The sequence below is a fragment of the Acipenser ruthenus genome, chromosome 14 (genome assembly GCF_902713425.1).
Source record: "Acipenser ruthenus chromosome 14, fAciRut3.2 maternal haplotype, whole genome shotgun sequence".
Lineage (NCBI taxonomy): Eukaryota > Metazoa > Chordata > Actinopteri > Acipenseriformes > Acipenseridae > Acipenser > Acipenser ruthenus.
Genome location: NC_081202.1, coordinates 19,292,906 through 19,309,055, shown reverse-complemented (window position 1 = coordinate 19,309,055; position 16,150 = coordinate 19,292,906). Strand labels below are relative to the sequence as shown.

Below are 16,150 nucleotides of genomic sequence, written 5' to 3'. Positions count from 1 at the left end.
TTAGTTTTCATAAGAACTGCATCTTTATTTGTTAAATGTGCATGTTGATTGTAAAAAATAAATGAAGGTAAACTTCACAAGTACAGGACAACGTGCAATATACACAGCAGGTTGGAAACAAATGGATACAGTAATCTTTTGCACTTTTCATGATTTAAAAGTGGCAGAAGACTTTATTAATCCATCCTTCCTGCAAAAAAAACAAAATAAGACATGGTATTAACTTTTGTACAGCCATTCATCCACATTTATGTATCCTGGATAGGCAATTTAATCATTTTTGCTAGTGTACGCGGGGGCCATTGTCTTGCTGAAAAACAAAACTCTGACCAAATTTCAACCATTCTGCGAGTGACAGTATCTTTTACTTTTTTCTTTCCTATTTGTTTACGTTAAGTTTACATCAATGCTGTTTCCACTTTATGTACAGAGCATCAGCAATTTACTAGTTTCTAAGAATATAGCAGGACTGATTTTTTTTTTTGGTTTGTTTGTTGTTAAAGGTTACCCATTGTTCAACCCTTTTAATAACTTGATACTATGTTACTAGGGTAATGACAGCATATTGTAAATATCACCCAAAAACACTGTGTCTACATGCTGATGATATAATGATCTGGCAATTTAGCTGGCATGTATAAAATGGTCTGTGAGGTGGTCAGTGATGTCCAACAGCAACCTGAAGCAAAACAAACAGTCCCTAATCATAAACTTGAGAATCACAGAATACAGCTGTTTACTAAAGAAAGCTAATCACTCAGTGTTTTGACTAGATCATCCAAAATCATAAAAAAAGTTAATGATTATTAATGTATTTAGTTATTATGGTATTGTTTACAAGGGGGTCTTTTTATTTTGGTACGCAAACAGAGCTATCAAGATGCAGGCACAGGCACAAACAATACTCACGTTTCTTTCTTGAATGTTTCCAGTGTTATTCTGTTGCAATCTGCTCCTTGTGGAAATGCAACAAACTGTTTTAACCCTATGGTATTCAGCGCTAAACAAACAAACAAACAAACAAAAATGTTACATATATATATCCATGGCGACTTACAATCGTAAGCAAATACATACAAGTGTTACAATACAAGTAATACAATAAGAGCAAGAAATACAATAATGTTTGTTCAAGTGTGACAAACCACAATTCAATAATACAGCAGATAATAGTGATAGTTATATCAGGATATGATTAAATACAAAATACTACAGATTAAACACTTGGCAGATTACAGTATTCTGAAGTACAGGATTAAATGCAGTAAAATAGGGGGCAGATAAGAGCAAAATAAAGCACATTTAAATGAAGGGTGATAGTGTCCCAGGATACAAACAGAGGAGTTCTACAGGTGCTGTTTGAAGAGGTGAGTCTTAAGGAGGCGCCGGAATGTGGTCAGGGACTGGGCAGTCCTGACATCTGTAGGAAGGTCATTCCACCACTGCGGAGCAAGGGTGGAGAAGGAGCGGGCTCTGGAGGCAGGGGAGCGTAGCGGAGGTAGAGCCAGTCTTCTAGTGCAGGCCGAGTGGGGGTGTAGGAAGAGATGAGGGTCTGGAGGTAGCTGGGTGCAGTCTGGTCAAGGCATCTGTAGGCTAGTACAAGAGTCTTGAACTGGATGCGAGCGGTGATCGGGAGCCAGTGGAGCGAGCGGAGTAGTGGAGTAGCGTGGGCGAAGTGAGGCAGAGAGAACACCAGGCGGGCAGCAGAGTTCTGGATGAGCTGGAGCGGACGGGTGGCGGACGCAGGGAGGCCAGCCAGGAGGGAGTTGCAGTAGTCTAGGCGGGAGAGTACCAGGGCCTGGACCAGGAGCTGGGTAGGATAGTTGGTGAGGAAGGGTCGGATTCTTCGGATGTTGCTCAGGAAGAATCGGCAAGTGCGTGCCAGAGTGGAGATGTGCTGGGAATAAGAGAGGCAGAGGTCCAGGGTGACTCCAAGGTTCTTAGCGGAGGAAGAGGGAGAGAGTGTGGTAGATTCCAGAGGAACAGAGATAGAGAGATCAGAGGAGGGGATGGAGGAGGGAAAGAAAAGGAGGTCAGATTTAGAGAGGTTGAGTTTGAGGTGATGCGAGTGCATCCAGGAGGAAATAGCAGACAGACAGGTAGAGATACGGGAGGAGATGGTGGAGGTGGGGAAGGAGAGGAAAATCTAAGCATCATCAGCATAGAAATGGTATGAGAAACCATAGGATGCGATGAGGGGGCCCAGGGAGCGGGTGTAGACAGAGAACAGGAGAGGACCCAAGACTGACCCTTGGGGGACTCCTGTTAAGAGAGGGTGAGGTGTGGAGGTTGCTCCACGCCAGGTTACCTGGTAAGTACAGTTGGAGAGGTAGGAGGAGAACCAGGCCAGAGCAGTGCCAGAGGTCCCCAGGTCATCAGCAAAGGGCAACAGTGGGTGGAAGCGCATACTCCAGAATCGTGATATCCGCGCATGAATTCGAAGTGCAAGGCAAAACAGGCGAGCAACTGCAGATCAATTGACTGCAAATTTTGAAAAAACAAATCAATTAAAAATAAAAACCTGAAAAGTCTTCATTAGATAAGTATTCACCCCCTTTGCTATGACACACCTAAATAAGCTCAGGTGCAACCAATTGCCTTCAGAATTCACACAATAAGTTAAATGGAGTCCATCTGTGTGCAATAAAAGTGGTTCGTATGATTTCAGATTAAATACACCTGTCGCTGTAAGGTCCCACAGTTGGGTAGTGCATTCAAAGCAAAGATACTACCATGAAGACCAAGGAGCTTTAAAAACAACTCCGAGATAAAGTTGTGGAAAGGCACAGATCAGGGGAGGGGTATAAAAAGATTTCAAAGGCATTGAATATCCCTTGGAGCACAGTCAAGTCGATCATTAAGAAGTGGAAGGTATACAGCAACACACAGAATCTGCTTAGAGTAGGCCGTCCTCCCAAACTGAGCAGCCAGGTAAGAAGGGCATTGGTCAGAGAAGCCAGCAAGAGGCTAATGACAACTCTGAAAGACCTACAGCGTTCCAACAATAGCTCAGGCACTCCACAAATCTGGCCTGTATGGAAGAGTGGCAAGAAGGAAGCCATTTCTGAAAAAAAGCCCATGTAAAATCTCGCTTGAAATTTGCAAAAAGGCATGTGGGAGACTCTGAAAAGATATGGCAAAAGATTCTGTGGTCAGATGAAACAGAAATTGAACTATTTGGCCTAAATGCAAAGCGTTATGTCTGGCGCAAACCCAACACAGCACATCACCCAGGTAACACCATCCCTACTGTGAAGCATGGTGGTGGCAGCATCATCCTATGGGGATGCTTTTCATCAGCAGGGACTGGGAAGTTGTCAGGGTAGATGGCAAAATGGAAAGCGCTAAATACAGGCAAATCCTTGAGGAAAACCTGCTTCAGTCTGCAAAATACCTAAGACTGGGATGGAGATTCACCTTTCAGCAGGACAATGACCCCAAGCACACAGCCAAAGCGACACTGGAGTGGCTTAAAAACAACAAAGTGAATGTCCTAGAGTGGCCCAGTCAAAGCCCGGACTTGAATCCGATTGAGAATCTGTGGCAAGACTTGAAGATTGCTGTCCACCAACAATCCCCATCCAACTTGACAGAGCTTGAACAATTTTGCCAAGAAGAATGGGCGAATACTGCACGATCCAGATGTGCAACCTGGTAGAGACTTAGCCCAAAAGACTCACAGCTGTAATTGCTGCCAAAAGTGGTTCTACCAAGTACTCAAGGGGGTGAATACTTATCTAACCAAGACATTTCAGTTTTTTTCATCAAGATTTCAGGTTGTAACACAACAAACTGTGAAAACATCCAAGGGGGGTGAATACTTACTATATAGGCACTGTGTATATATATATATATATATATATATATATATATATATATATATATATATATATATATATATATATATATATATATATATATATATATATATAGGGCAACTACACTTATTTATTTCTATTTAAATCTATTAATGTGATTGTGATGTCATTGACCACATACTGTAGTTGATGATGTAATGATCTACTATTCTTTTCTATTTAAACCTTCAGGCATCATGGTACTGAGTTTATTTATCCATTTATTTTCTTTTAGTCTTCTATATTGTACATTGTCTAATTAAATTTTTTCTAAAACTACAAATTTTAGGTCATCTATGTTTTGCTTGTTCTTTGTAAAGTGCTGAACACTGGTTCATTTACTTTTGTCTTTCTTATGTTTGACAGGTGATTCTGTATGCATTTGTATAATGTTGTACCTGTCTTTCCTACATATTTAATTTTCTTACATTTTTGGCAAAATATACCATAAACAAGGTTGCTAGTTTTGCATGAAGGATTTTTTAAGATTGAGTACTTTTTTCTCTATGTGTGATATCAATTTGATCTTTACACATATATTTGCAGACCTTACATGTGCTCTTACAGGTTTTAATGTCCTGTGATATGTCTACAGAATCGGTGCTTTTGGAAATATTTTCCTATTTTTTCTGAATTATGAAGTATACGTAAATGTTCCCAAACTATTTTTGAAATGCTGATTAATAATTTAGAATATGTAATTATTAATGGTACTCTTTTAACCTTCTTTTTTCTTTTATTATATTCAAGTTGGTCATTTCTGTTCAGTTTGTTGACTTTTCTCAATTCTTTCTCAATAATCAGTTCTTTATATCCTCTTTTTTTAAGATTTATTTTTAATTCCAGTCTCTGTTTTTTATAGTAATTTTTATCAGAACAGACTATTTTTATCCTTATATCCAGTCCTTTAGGGATGGCTCTTTTTGTATGGATAGGATGTGAAGAGGACATAGGGCAGCTGGCTCGTTTTATTAAAAAGAAACGTAGGTAAAGGGATATTTGTTTCAAATGTTATTGGATTTATTTATGTATTTAAAAGGGTTGAATAAGTTTAGATAATCAGGGGGATTCTTATACTGTACAAAGAACAACACTGGAGCATCAGAACTCAGAACCAGAGTGATTGGAAACATTAGAAAAGGTAGAGCACAGGTGAAAAAGTTATATATATATATAAAAAAACAGCTTACCTTCTTTATACTGGCCAACAGTAATATATCCTTGCCTTGTGGGATCCAGTATTCCAAAAATAGCCTCTAAATTTGATTCATTAAATAGACAAGGATAATCCCTAGATGTTGTTCTGGCTAATTTCAGCCTCTCAAGTTGAGTTATCAAAAACTCACAGGGTCTTTCTGTGTAAACAAAATAAAATAAATATAATTGTATAATCTAATGATAGCAGTTCTATTAACTACCATCTACTTGCTGTTTTTGAATAATGCTATATATTACATATTTTTTGAATAATGCAATATATTACATAATTTTGAAGCGGGTGACAGTTCATCGATAACAATATATTTAGTCAGCAAGAATGCTCGTGGAGAAAAACTATACAGAACAAATGACCCACCCGCCAGCGTTGCCCAACACTCTTCCCAGGACTCAGTGACATATGGCCAATTGCCAGTCTGACCCAAATTGTTTGCATTATAATCTTACTTTGTTCTATCTATCCTAGCTTGCGTTAATTTGCAATATGTTTTACTTTATCGTCACATCTACTTTCAATTTGCTGAAACTCAGTAAGGTAGTAGGTCCCTACTTGTAGGTTTGTGTACATACTTGAATACTGACACTGTCATTACCAAAAAAAAGCGAAACAAAACTGAACGTTCTTACCTGGTCTGTGGAAGAAGAGCATACTAGTAAGATTATCCATAAATTCTAATATTTTATGTTTCTCCAGATAATTATTTGCTTCCAGTTCCCGAGATGTCGCCATGTTGTTTATGTTAGTCATTTTGTTAGAATTCTGTTGCTAGGATACCAGAAATTGCAATAAATAAATAAATAAATAAATAAATACATACATACCTGGCTTGCATGGGACACATCCTAGTGAGCAAGTAGAGCATTCCAAATGTAAAAATACTTAATAAATACCATAACACTTAAATTAAACGCCTCCAGCGTTTATTTACAATATTTGCCAGTGGACCCGGCGCGTATTGACAGGCGATTTTATTTGAAGTTTTATATACTATATGCATTATCTGCAAGAAATGCAGCAAACTATACATTGGGCAAACTAAAGGCGTTCAGCAGACCTCTTTGTTTGTGGAATAGTTACGAAGCTTTTGAATCAACACCACTACATTTCCAGTAGCCTGACATTTCAACGATAATCACACTGCTGAAAACATCACCCTCTATGGATCAGTCAGTGCTGGAACAATGCTGCTCGGAAACATAGGGAATGAGTTTATATTTAAACTAGGAACTTTTGGAACCTCTTAGTTTGTTGCACTGTGTTTACTTTTCTTTCTACAGTTAATGGAGCGCTTTTGTCGCGTACATCACCCAGCTGAAGTTTGACACACTTATTAATTATTCATTATTCAATATTCAGATGGCGGTTAAAACCTGAAGTTTGACATTCATTAGTCATTTTTTTTATATATATAATTGGTTTAACTGAAGCTGGGCGTTTATTTCTTATATAAAGCATACTTATAAAGCATACTTACAAATTTCATGCACAATAAAAGCAGATCGAACTTGGCAATTTTGGCCCCCATCGGTTTTACAGTTGTGCCTATTTGCTTTGTGCTGGGCAAGGTTGCCCCAATGGTTTTCTTGAAACTTGGTTTGTGTTTTTTATATCTCCACTTTAAATTGCTGAGCACTTCTGATAACATTGCGTTTTTGTTTCAGATAAAGATTAACAAGGCAGAACAACACTTTCTGAAGCAAAATATGGCCACCAAACAATTCTTTCTTAGGCAAATGAACACCCGTGTCACTTAACTACTGCTACCTGTACACAAAATATTCATACAAGGTTTATTACCCCAATCCTGGGAAGAGGGCCTCAAAATCTCAGGCAAATACCCATACCCCTTCACTAAAAAAAGGCATTACCTTTCGTAGGTAAACGAGCCGCTGTGTCACTTAACCAGTACTACCATATGAACGTGCACACGGTAAACAAAATATTGATACCAAGGGGGTGATGCATTACCACAAAGTGATTTGCGGATGCAAACCCCCCATAATGATTACATAAATCGTGTTTAGCAGCTGTAAAGTCTGATTTTTACCTGGCGTTCTGCACCGACTATCAAATTTGCACTTTGCCATCACATCATTAATCCATTAAAACTACTGAGCATCAAATCACTTCGTGCTGAGTGACCTCAGCCAAACTTTTCTTCTCTTTTCCGTGCACCATGAGTACATTTCTTTTGGTTTGTATTTTCGTGGTCCACAAATGTCATACAACGACTACTTCTCTCTGTAGTCCTAAAGCCTGGGACACACACGAGCAAGGCGTGCTCTAGCTGGGAGCGGTGAGGGGCGATACCGCAAAACTGGCCATAAATTATGGACTGGAGTTCCAGTTATGATGAGACGGACGAGGAAGAACTTCAAACTAAATTATATGCCATGTAGCAGTATAAATACAGTATATGCATCTTATTTGTTAAAGAAAATATTGTTATTTACAGACCAGGAAAAAAAGGAGAAATTGTACTGTGCAATACTATGTTTCACATCATCTCAATGGTACCTTGTCATTCATGAATAGTGAGATTATTTAGGTTACAAAATTACATGTTTTGCTTCATTCTGTATTTGAGATTTCTTAGTTAAATTTTAAGTAAACGCAATGAAAGATGTGTAAATTTAGTAGAGCACCCCTTCATTATGCTTTTAACAAAATTGCCTTATGTTTCTAAAAGCTTAATTTTGCCCCTTAACTTTCTGTTCTTACAGAATTAAATATCAAGAACTGTGTTACGCCTAACAGGCACCAAATAAAACCAGGCCAAAATGTTTTGAATGTAATTTTGGATTAACCAGGTCTTCTTACTTTTGTGTGTGATGAAGTAGTATAAGATTTTAATGACACAAATCATGTTGCGAAATATTCTGAAGTTTTCATCCAGATGTGATGTATCATGCAATCCCAAACCACCCATCTGATTGGTTAGAGCTAGAGTTGCCGCTGCGGGAAAATGTCTTTGGCTGTAAAATATCGATTGCCTAGCGATATTTTGCTGTTAAAAAAATTCTGCTGCTGCGATACTTTTCCGCCAATGTGAGTTCAGTCTCATAAAAATAAATCGTGAGCGATATGCGTGGCAAAATTCTGCTTTTTCCACGCCGCTCATGTGTGTTCCAGGCTTAACTCTGCAAGTGTATTAACCTTGCCTCCGGAAGAGGAACCAAAGGCAAAGGCAAAGGCAAATACCCCTCCCCCTCAATAAATGAGTATTTTTACAATAAAATAATGATACTTCAATGCCTTTCTTAGGTATACGAGCCACTGTGTTCCTTAACCACTACTCTGAACACAGAATATTATATTTATTATATAAATTTACGTTCGGTTGACAGGTAAATTGGTAGGGTGGGTTGAGGGGGACCAAGACGCTGCTGAGAAATCCTAAGATTAAGAATCCAGTTGCTTATTCACCAGTCACAAACATGCATTGGAATGGATTCAACCTTATGTTTTTTTATTTTTTTAATTATTTTTTATTGAAAACCCAGACTTGTTGGTCAGGTGTTTCTGGCAATTCCCAGACAGGCTACAACTCCAGGCACTAAATGACCCGTTTCTATGATCCATTGTCTAGCTACCACATTCAGTATATTCACAACTGACCATTGATAACATGCAAGATCAATAAATTAGCAATTTCTAAATAAAATAATGACATTCCAATGACTTTCTTAGGTAAACAAGCCGCTGTGTCACTTAATCACTACTACCATATGAAAGCAGACACTGTACACAAAATATCCTAAAGTAGACCAGGGGTGTTATAACTGGTGGCCTAGTCATATTACCCACATTCCAAATAGGCTTTTAGGTAAAATGTGTTTATTTCTTAGATATCTAACATTTACAATATACAACATTACAATATACAAATGAGACTCTGGGCACAATATATGAGGTAATTAAACATAAATATGTATTTAGACATTTGAAATTAGATAAGCAAGTTTAAATACCATACCAATACAGTACATTTCTAGACTTTATAAGACATTTGAGAAGGGCATGTGGAATTTCAACAGGCTTTGTATTATAAAGAAGTATGTGGAGAAACAATCTCAGTTTATTCACTTTGTGCCTGCAGAGCCAGCACAGGTACATCTTGATAGTGCAAGCACTAATACAAAGAGAGACCTAAGTAGGTCATACTCAGTAAATGACAATACAACAATAAAATAATTCCAAACAATGACTATGCATCCAAAGTGATATACAATGTATGTGTGTGTGTATATATATATATATATATACACACACACACATATACATATTGTAGCGTGCACAATATGAAGACATAAGCCCGATACCAGCTCCAGCACGGGAACCGGCTCTTTTGTACAGTGGTATCGGCACTATACTTCAGAGCGGGAGGTCCCTGGTTTGCGTCCCACCTCCGCCTGCATATATGCATGTACATACAAATACATGTAATGGTTTCATTACAACTAAAACAAGGTAATCTCAAGCACAGATGATGCTGAACAGCAGTTTTAAACCTGGAAAGGCTTGACAATGACACAATGGAATCCGGAAGGGCATTCCAGAACCCCAAGGCTGTGCCAAAGAAAAAATACCAACCCAACCGAAGGCTACAAGGAATGATTGTCAGAACAGCATTGTGGAGACCTTCCAACCCAGGTCTTTTACAAGCACAGACTGACATAGAGGTAGAACACAGTGAGTGCAAAACCTTATAGAAGTGAGCAAGAGTAAAATAGGACCTTCTGCCAGGTTTAAAAGAGAGGAGCCACTAAGAAGGTTATCATAAGTAGAATCCCAATTGCAGTCATTCAATACAACCCTACATGCAATTTTTGCACAGACTCAAGTTTTTAGTATTGTATTTTTTTAATGGATCCCAGACAAAACAGTTGTACTCTAAAATAGATCTTTAGGGGTATTTGCTTTTGATTTTCAGGCCCTCTTTTGGGGGAAAGGATAATACATTTGGTATCAATATTTCCTTTTCAGTGAGAGCTTTCAAATGGTAGTAGTGGTTACATGACACAGCTTATCATTTAACTAAGAAAGGAATTGGAATATCAATATTTCACACACAAAAAAAAACACATTTTTAGTGAGGGGGCAGGATTTGTGCCTGTGATTTTGGTGCCCTCTTTCTGGGGCAGGAGTAATACATTTTATATCAATATGTTGTGTACAGTGTGCACTTTCATATGGTAGTAGTGGTTAAGTGACACAGTGGCTAGTTTACCTGAAAAAAGGCATTGGAATATCACTATTTTATAAAAACAAATGCTCATTTATTGAGGGGGTGTGGTAATACATTTGGTGTTAATATCTTGTGTACAGTGAGAGCTTTTCATCGTCCTGAAATAAAATATTTAAACCTTTTGTGTATATGCTAGAGAGAGAGAGAGAGAGAGAGAGAGAGAGAGAGAGAGAGAGATTGCATATATGGATGCATAATAGTCTTTGAGGTATTTTTTAAGTGTTGTAAATCTTTTTCTTTTTATATATTTTTTGCTTCAAGTGACTATGCTTTTTTATGCATTTGCACCTTGTCACAGATTTATGTTACTTCAGGATTCAGGTCAGTATTGATTGATTGTAGAGATCCACCTCACTGCAAGAATTGCCACATGATGTGCTCCAAATAGACACAACTTCTACGGTGCCAGTAATTATACGCTTGAATGCACTAACAAGTTAGTCATGTCCAATATATTGTCCAGCAACATCCTTGGATCAACTAATAAACCCTGTACACTTTTATTATGCCTGCAAGATGAGCAATGCAGCTGCAGCTTTAAGCTCATACTGTGACTCAGAATTCTGCATTGACTGTCAGTCTGCTTATGGATTACACTTAAAATCCTTTTGTTAACTTAGACGGCTTTAAACGGAACCAGCCCTGCTTACCTCTCTGAGCTTCTGGAGAACAATGTTCCTGCCAGGTGTCTCAGATCTAATGCACAGAACTACCTTGTGGCTCCCCACTTCCGATGTTTCACTTTGGGTAGGCGTTCCTTTAGTTGTCTGGCTCCAATTTTACGGAACAACATCCCCATAAACATCAGAGGAGCTGACAGTTTAAATAAATGTAAAGGTCTATTAAAAACCCATCTCTTCAGTGCAGTTGTACTATTGTTTGCAACTGCATGAGGTGAACTGGGTATCTTATTTTATGTAAAGCACTCTATTGATGTGAAGTGTGCTAGATAAATAAAGATTGACTGATTGATTGATAACGGCAGCAATCAAAAATTCCATCCCCTTGCAGGACTGATGCCAAAAATGGATGCTGTAATTGAAGCAAATGGAAATCACACTGAACAGCATACGGCTGCTCATCAGATGTGGGACAATGTAACATCACGCATCAACTTTATCTGCCATATTTCAGTGCTCTATGACAGTGGCCAACGGAAAGAGAACTTTTAAAGTACAGTGAGCATTTGGGAATCATTCCTGATAAGCACAACAAAAACAAAAACAAAAAAATCTCATCTTCACTGCAAACTTTTTGTACAGGTGATTGTAAATATTTGATGTTAAGTTCATTTGTTTATAGTTTCTGGGGTAGAAAACAGAACATGTTGAGTTAATATTTAGTAGGCCTACTGTTTCACCAACACATATCCTTTTCTTTTCAAACATACATTTTCCTTCATGTTTACTTCAAATATTCCATCAGAGATTCCATTCCCCTTACAGTATGCCCCCGGAAATGCTTCATTGTTGTTCACAAAAAAATATATATTCATTGTAAGAGAGGCGTCAAGTCCCTTATACCACAACTCCCACAAAAAAAAGAGTGTTGATGATTCTTATTGATTTATGATGTTTGTGATGGAACAGCCAGTTAAACCCCCAATATTTAAACTGCATTACATTAAATGCTGTCTTTGTCTAGTGTTACATGCAGAATTGTGTAAGATGCAATGCCACATAACTGCTACAAGCTTTTTATCAGCATTGCCAGAGACCTCTGTCTTGTTTTGGGCCTGCCAACAGCTACCCCCTTCCACCTCGAGTCGTGGAATAATATATTCACTTATAGTCAAAGCAGCTCTGTCTCTTGTCCTCTCTGGTCATTTCTTATAAAAGTTAGAATATTCTCTTCCAAAATGGTGTCCCCATAATTTTTAGTGGTCCCAAAGGAATTCAGATTTTCTAATCCCTTTTCCCTTCCCCCAAGAAAATGGAACAAAAGATAGCCTATTGCTTTTGGTTATACAATTAAACAGAGGGTCACTACTAATCCATTATCATGATAACAGAGTACTGCTGTTGAAATGAATGCCAACCCTGAATTAATTATGTTTTAAATGTGTTAGTACTCAAATAAACCCTGTCTTTAAAAAAAAAAAAAAAAACATCAATACATTGAATAGGAAAGCAAAGGCATTATTTTACAAACTTCACACTAATGAGATTAAAAGTGGGCAAAGACCTCTCCACTTAACGGTATATCTTCAACAAGCATTTCTCTTAAGACATACTGGATGATCTGTGTTTATCAGAGCTAGTGCTGCAGTGTTCAATATGCCCCATTTTCTTCTAAATCAATAAATAAATGACTGACAATGTTACAAATCTAGAGATAGACAACTGTGATAGTAAATCAAGTAACCTACCTAAGTTGTTTGTTTCCCTTTCACTGGAGTAAAATAGCAGGGCAATTGCGTCTTTAACTCGATAAGAACAGTTATCTTTAAATAGAGTAATGTAGTGTATCATCAAATATTAAGTGGGTTATTATGACAACTTGATAAACTGGGTTTTGAGCATTTATTTGGCTTTTGGGTATTTATTTCTAAGTAAAAATCTGCTTTGCTTTTTGTATTTCAACTTAAATTTAGTTTGTTTAAGTTGATCTTCACAAATTCTGATTTGCCATTTGTGTTTCTGTTTGAAAACTTCAGTTTATTGAGGCATACATGTTTTGTGGAGAGACCATGTGCATCTCCAACAGTATCCTCCAGCTCACGTTACATTAAACCAATTATCATACCACCACAACTGTTTCACACAGCCACCAAGTGCCCCGGGGTTATTTTTTCTTTGATTAGTGGATTGTTGAACAGGCATCTATCTCAGTGTAGGCAAATGCTGGCTTTATTTTAAGATTACAAATATGTTTGAATTTTTGAAAAAAACATATTTCTTGGTTCTGCCACAAAAAAAATGGAATTATACAAAACCACTTGGCACACATCTTCAGACCTTCAAAGATTCTAGCTGGAGTAATTTTGTATTATATGTGCAACTGAGCTTTGATTAAAAGAAACTCCTGGAGAGAAACTGCACAATAACTTTTATATTCACTTTTTGATATATGCTTTGACCCGAGTTCTGGAGCAGCTCTTGATTAATTGCCAGATTGTGTTTAACCACAGATATATGCAACACAGGTTACACCAGTAAAGTATCTGTAAATTGTTAGCGCCAGCTCCATCTAGTGAACAGGTACAGCAATACAAAAGAAAACCTGATCAACTGTAGCTGTTTACTAGATGGCACAAGCTCTTACAACTATGCAAACACTTTGTTGATGTAGGCTGTGTTACTAATGTCTATGGTGAATGAGAATCCGACAACTACAAATCAAGTGTGGCTCCTGGTGCTTTTGTTCTTTGAAAACACATCTGTCTGTTGGAACAAGTGTAGACAAAATGTGGTATTGTTGCTAAATGATGATTGACAACTCTTAGACCTCTTGAGACTGAGCTTGTCACCACTTTGTGAACTATAGAATAAATTCTATAAAATACACCCATGGGCAACAATGGATTGTTTTGACTGCTACTAGGACGATCATTTCCGTCACTAGTCAACTTCACTTAATTTTAAGATGCAAGGTGCAAGGTGCTAAGATCAATGACAGCCTGCAAAAATATTTCCCATTAGCAAGTTGGAGACATACTCCAGCAGTGCCCACTGCTGATTTTACTCCTCAATAAATCAGTAAATCTAAAATTAGTGAGTGCTTGTGGCAGTTTCATTAACACTATTTTTTGTCTGTTAATACTGGTCATCCTCGTTGGCAATTCAAGATAATATTGAATCTGCAAAAATAAATACCATTACAGCAGTTTTGCCTGTGGGCAAAGTTGTGCCTGTAACAACAACCAACATAATCTGTAATACTGCAATGCTGATCTACAGCAGAGTTCTCAATCTTTTATTTTCACATTTGATAAATCTATAATGAAGTAATTTTATGTACCATTTCGTAACATGTAGTTAGTAAAATATTAATAGATGAATCCCTCCAACCTTATGAGAAATACATATACAGTATGCACAACAGGAGGACCAATTCATTTTGGGATTTAATGTTTTCTAAACATACGGTAATATTAAACATGCTACGAAAAAAGAAAAAAAAATTAGATGGCACAATTGGTGCCAGGAAGTGCACAGTTAAATTATACAGTGTCCATAAATACCAACAATGATTTAATTCCTTAGAACTGATATCCTTATTAGCTGCTGTTAGTTTTTGCTGAAGGGCAGACATGCTCTTTGGTGTGTAGCACATATTTATGTATGGCAGCTGTTTAATATCCCTGTGGCTACTTAAGTACTGAGTCTGAAATGGATTTCTATAGCCTTACAGTAGTTATTGTAAGTACAACAATGAATCAACCATTTAATGCTTAAATAAAAAATGAAATACAAAGTCAGATTTGATATATTACTGTATGAACTGAATGTGATTACAGGTAAACTGACATTTAGTAATTTGCTGTACAAACACCAAGTGCCTAATAAGATTATAAACATGCTTCAAAAAAAATATTTTAAAACATGATCTTTATTAAAAAAAATAAATAAATACAGAATTAGAAATTAATTTGAAAGCAAAACAATTGTGACCAACATATGGCAACAAAACATGCATAAAACACTGTATTAAGTGAGTAGTGTATGGTTCTTCTAGAAAGCATGTGTGGAATAAGTTAATAACCACAGTATTCCCACAAGCCCAATACAACACATGCTGTTAGAAGCAGTGTGATTACCTGCAGAGGACTCTATAGCAAAAAGTGATGTAAATAACCTTGCAGCTATCAGAAAAACATCATCAAGCCTGGCAGCTTCCTGCCAACATGACATCCATAGGTAAAAAATAAAACATCACACAAGGTTTCAACCATCTTCAGTTTATTCCCAATCATGAGGGGGTCCATATTTTGCATATTTTGTGAATAGAATACAATGTGCATGTACAGGGGATCAAATACTCCAAGGTTTTCAGGTAGCTTTGCTTTACACTGATAATGATATATTAAACATATCTGCAGTTTAGCTATTGTTCATGAACATGTATTCATAAGAAGACCAGTCTAACAGGGTGACAGTCTTAAAAGATCTATGATTGTCATCAAGCAATGACAGATAGGAGGGGGATTAAAACTGATGTCTCTATTAAGGCCAATGTGGCAAATCGATCCAGTGGCCAGGTAGTTAGTCATCCAAATCTTTTGTACCTCTTTTTTTTTATATAAAATGATGGCCAGTAAAACAATAAAATGTGTGAGAGTTCTTTTGTTTTTGTACAATGAGCGAAGCTTCACCTATCTGCGGTATTAAGACACCTCAGCCATCTATCTGCCTTTAGATATAACGACAGGACCAATTATTTTCTTACAAACATATAAATGATTTTATTTACAAAGCGAGTGACAAAACAAAACAAAAATACATCCCTTACCAGATAATCTTTCTATGTGTTAAACTATGGCAGTACCAATTCAACAGCAGGTTTCTTGTATTCCCATAAGCCATAGATTTTACTATTTACACCTACTTCAGACACAATCTGCTAACAATGACCACAAGAATGGAATGGATTCTATGATACTGATAATTTAAAAAAAAGAAAAGATGCAGAAGAAAAAAATACTTTTTTAGTGTTACACATATTTTAGTGTTATATATATTTTTTGGTTTGTTATATGTTTGTTTTTTTAACATGCTTTAAGGATTTCTAGAAAGGTTTTTAATCTGTAGTAGGTGCAAATTTGTATAACAACAGTTAACAACACTCCCCATGACATACCAGCAATCCATCAAGTGCCATGGGTAA

At 37.1% G+C, this 16,150-nt stretch overlaps 1 protein-coding gene across 2 annotated transcripts; it reads right to left on the bottom strand.

Annotated features, from left to right (window-relative positions):
• Positions 1-7,407, bottom strand: LOC117419440 (EF-hand calcium-binding domain-containing protein 10-like). Of its 2 annotated transcripts, none has more exons than XM_058986036.1 (4): positions 7,124-7,407; positions 5,048-5,212; positions 910-1,000; positions 1-190 (listed from the first exon to the last, which is right to left on the bottom strand). In XM_058986036.1, the coding sequence occupies exons 1-4, from the start codon at positions 7,161-7,163 to the stop codon at positions 148-150; spliced, it is 339 nt and encodes a 112-aa protein (XP_058842019.1). In that variant the 5' UTR covers positions 7,164-7,407; the 3' UTR covers positions 1-147. The 2 variants fall into 2 exon arrangements, with proteins under 2 accessions (XP_058842019.1, XP_033888073.1); XM_034032182.2 differs by lacking the exon at positions 7,124-7,407 and adding an exon at positions 5,703-5,820.
• Positions 7,408-16,150: the final 8,743 nt, after the last annotated feature.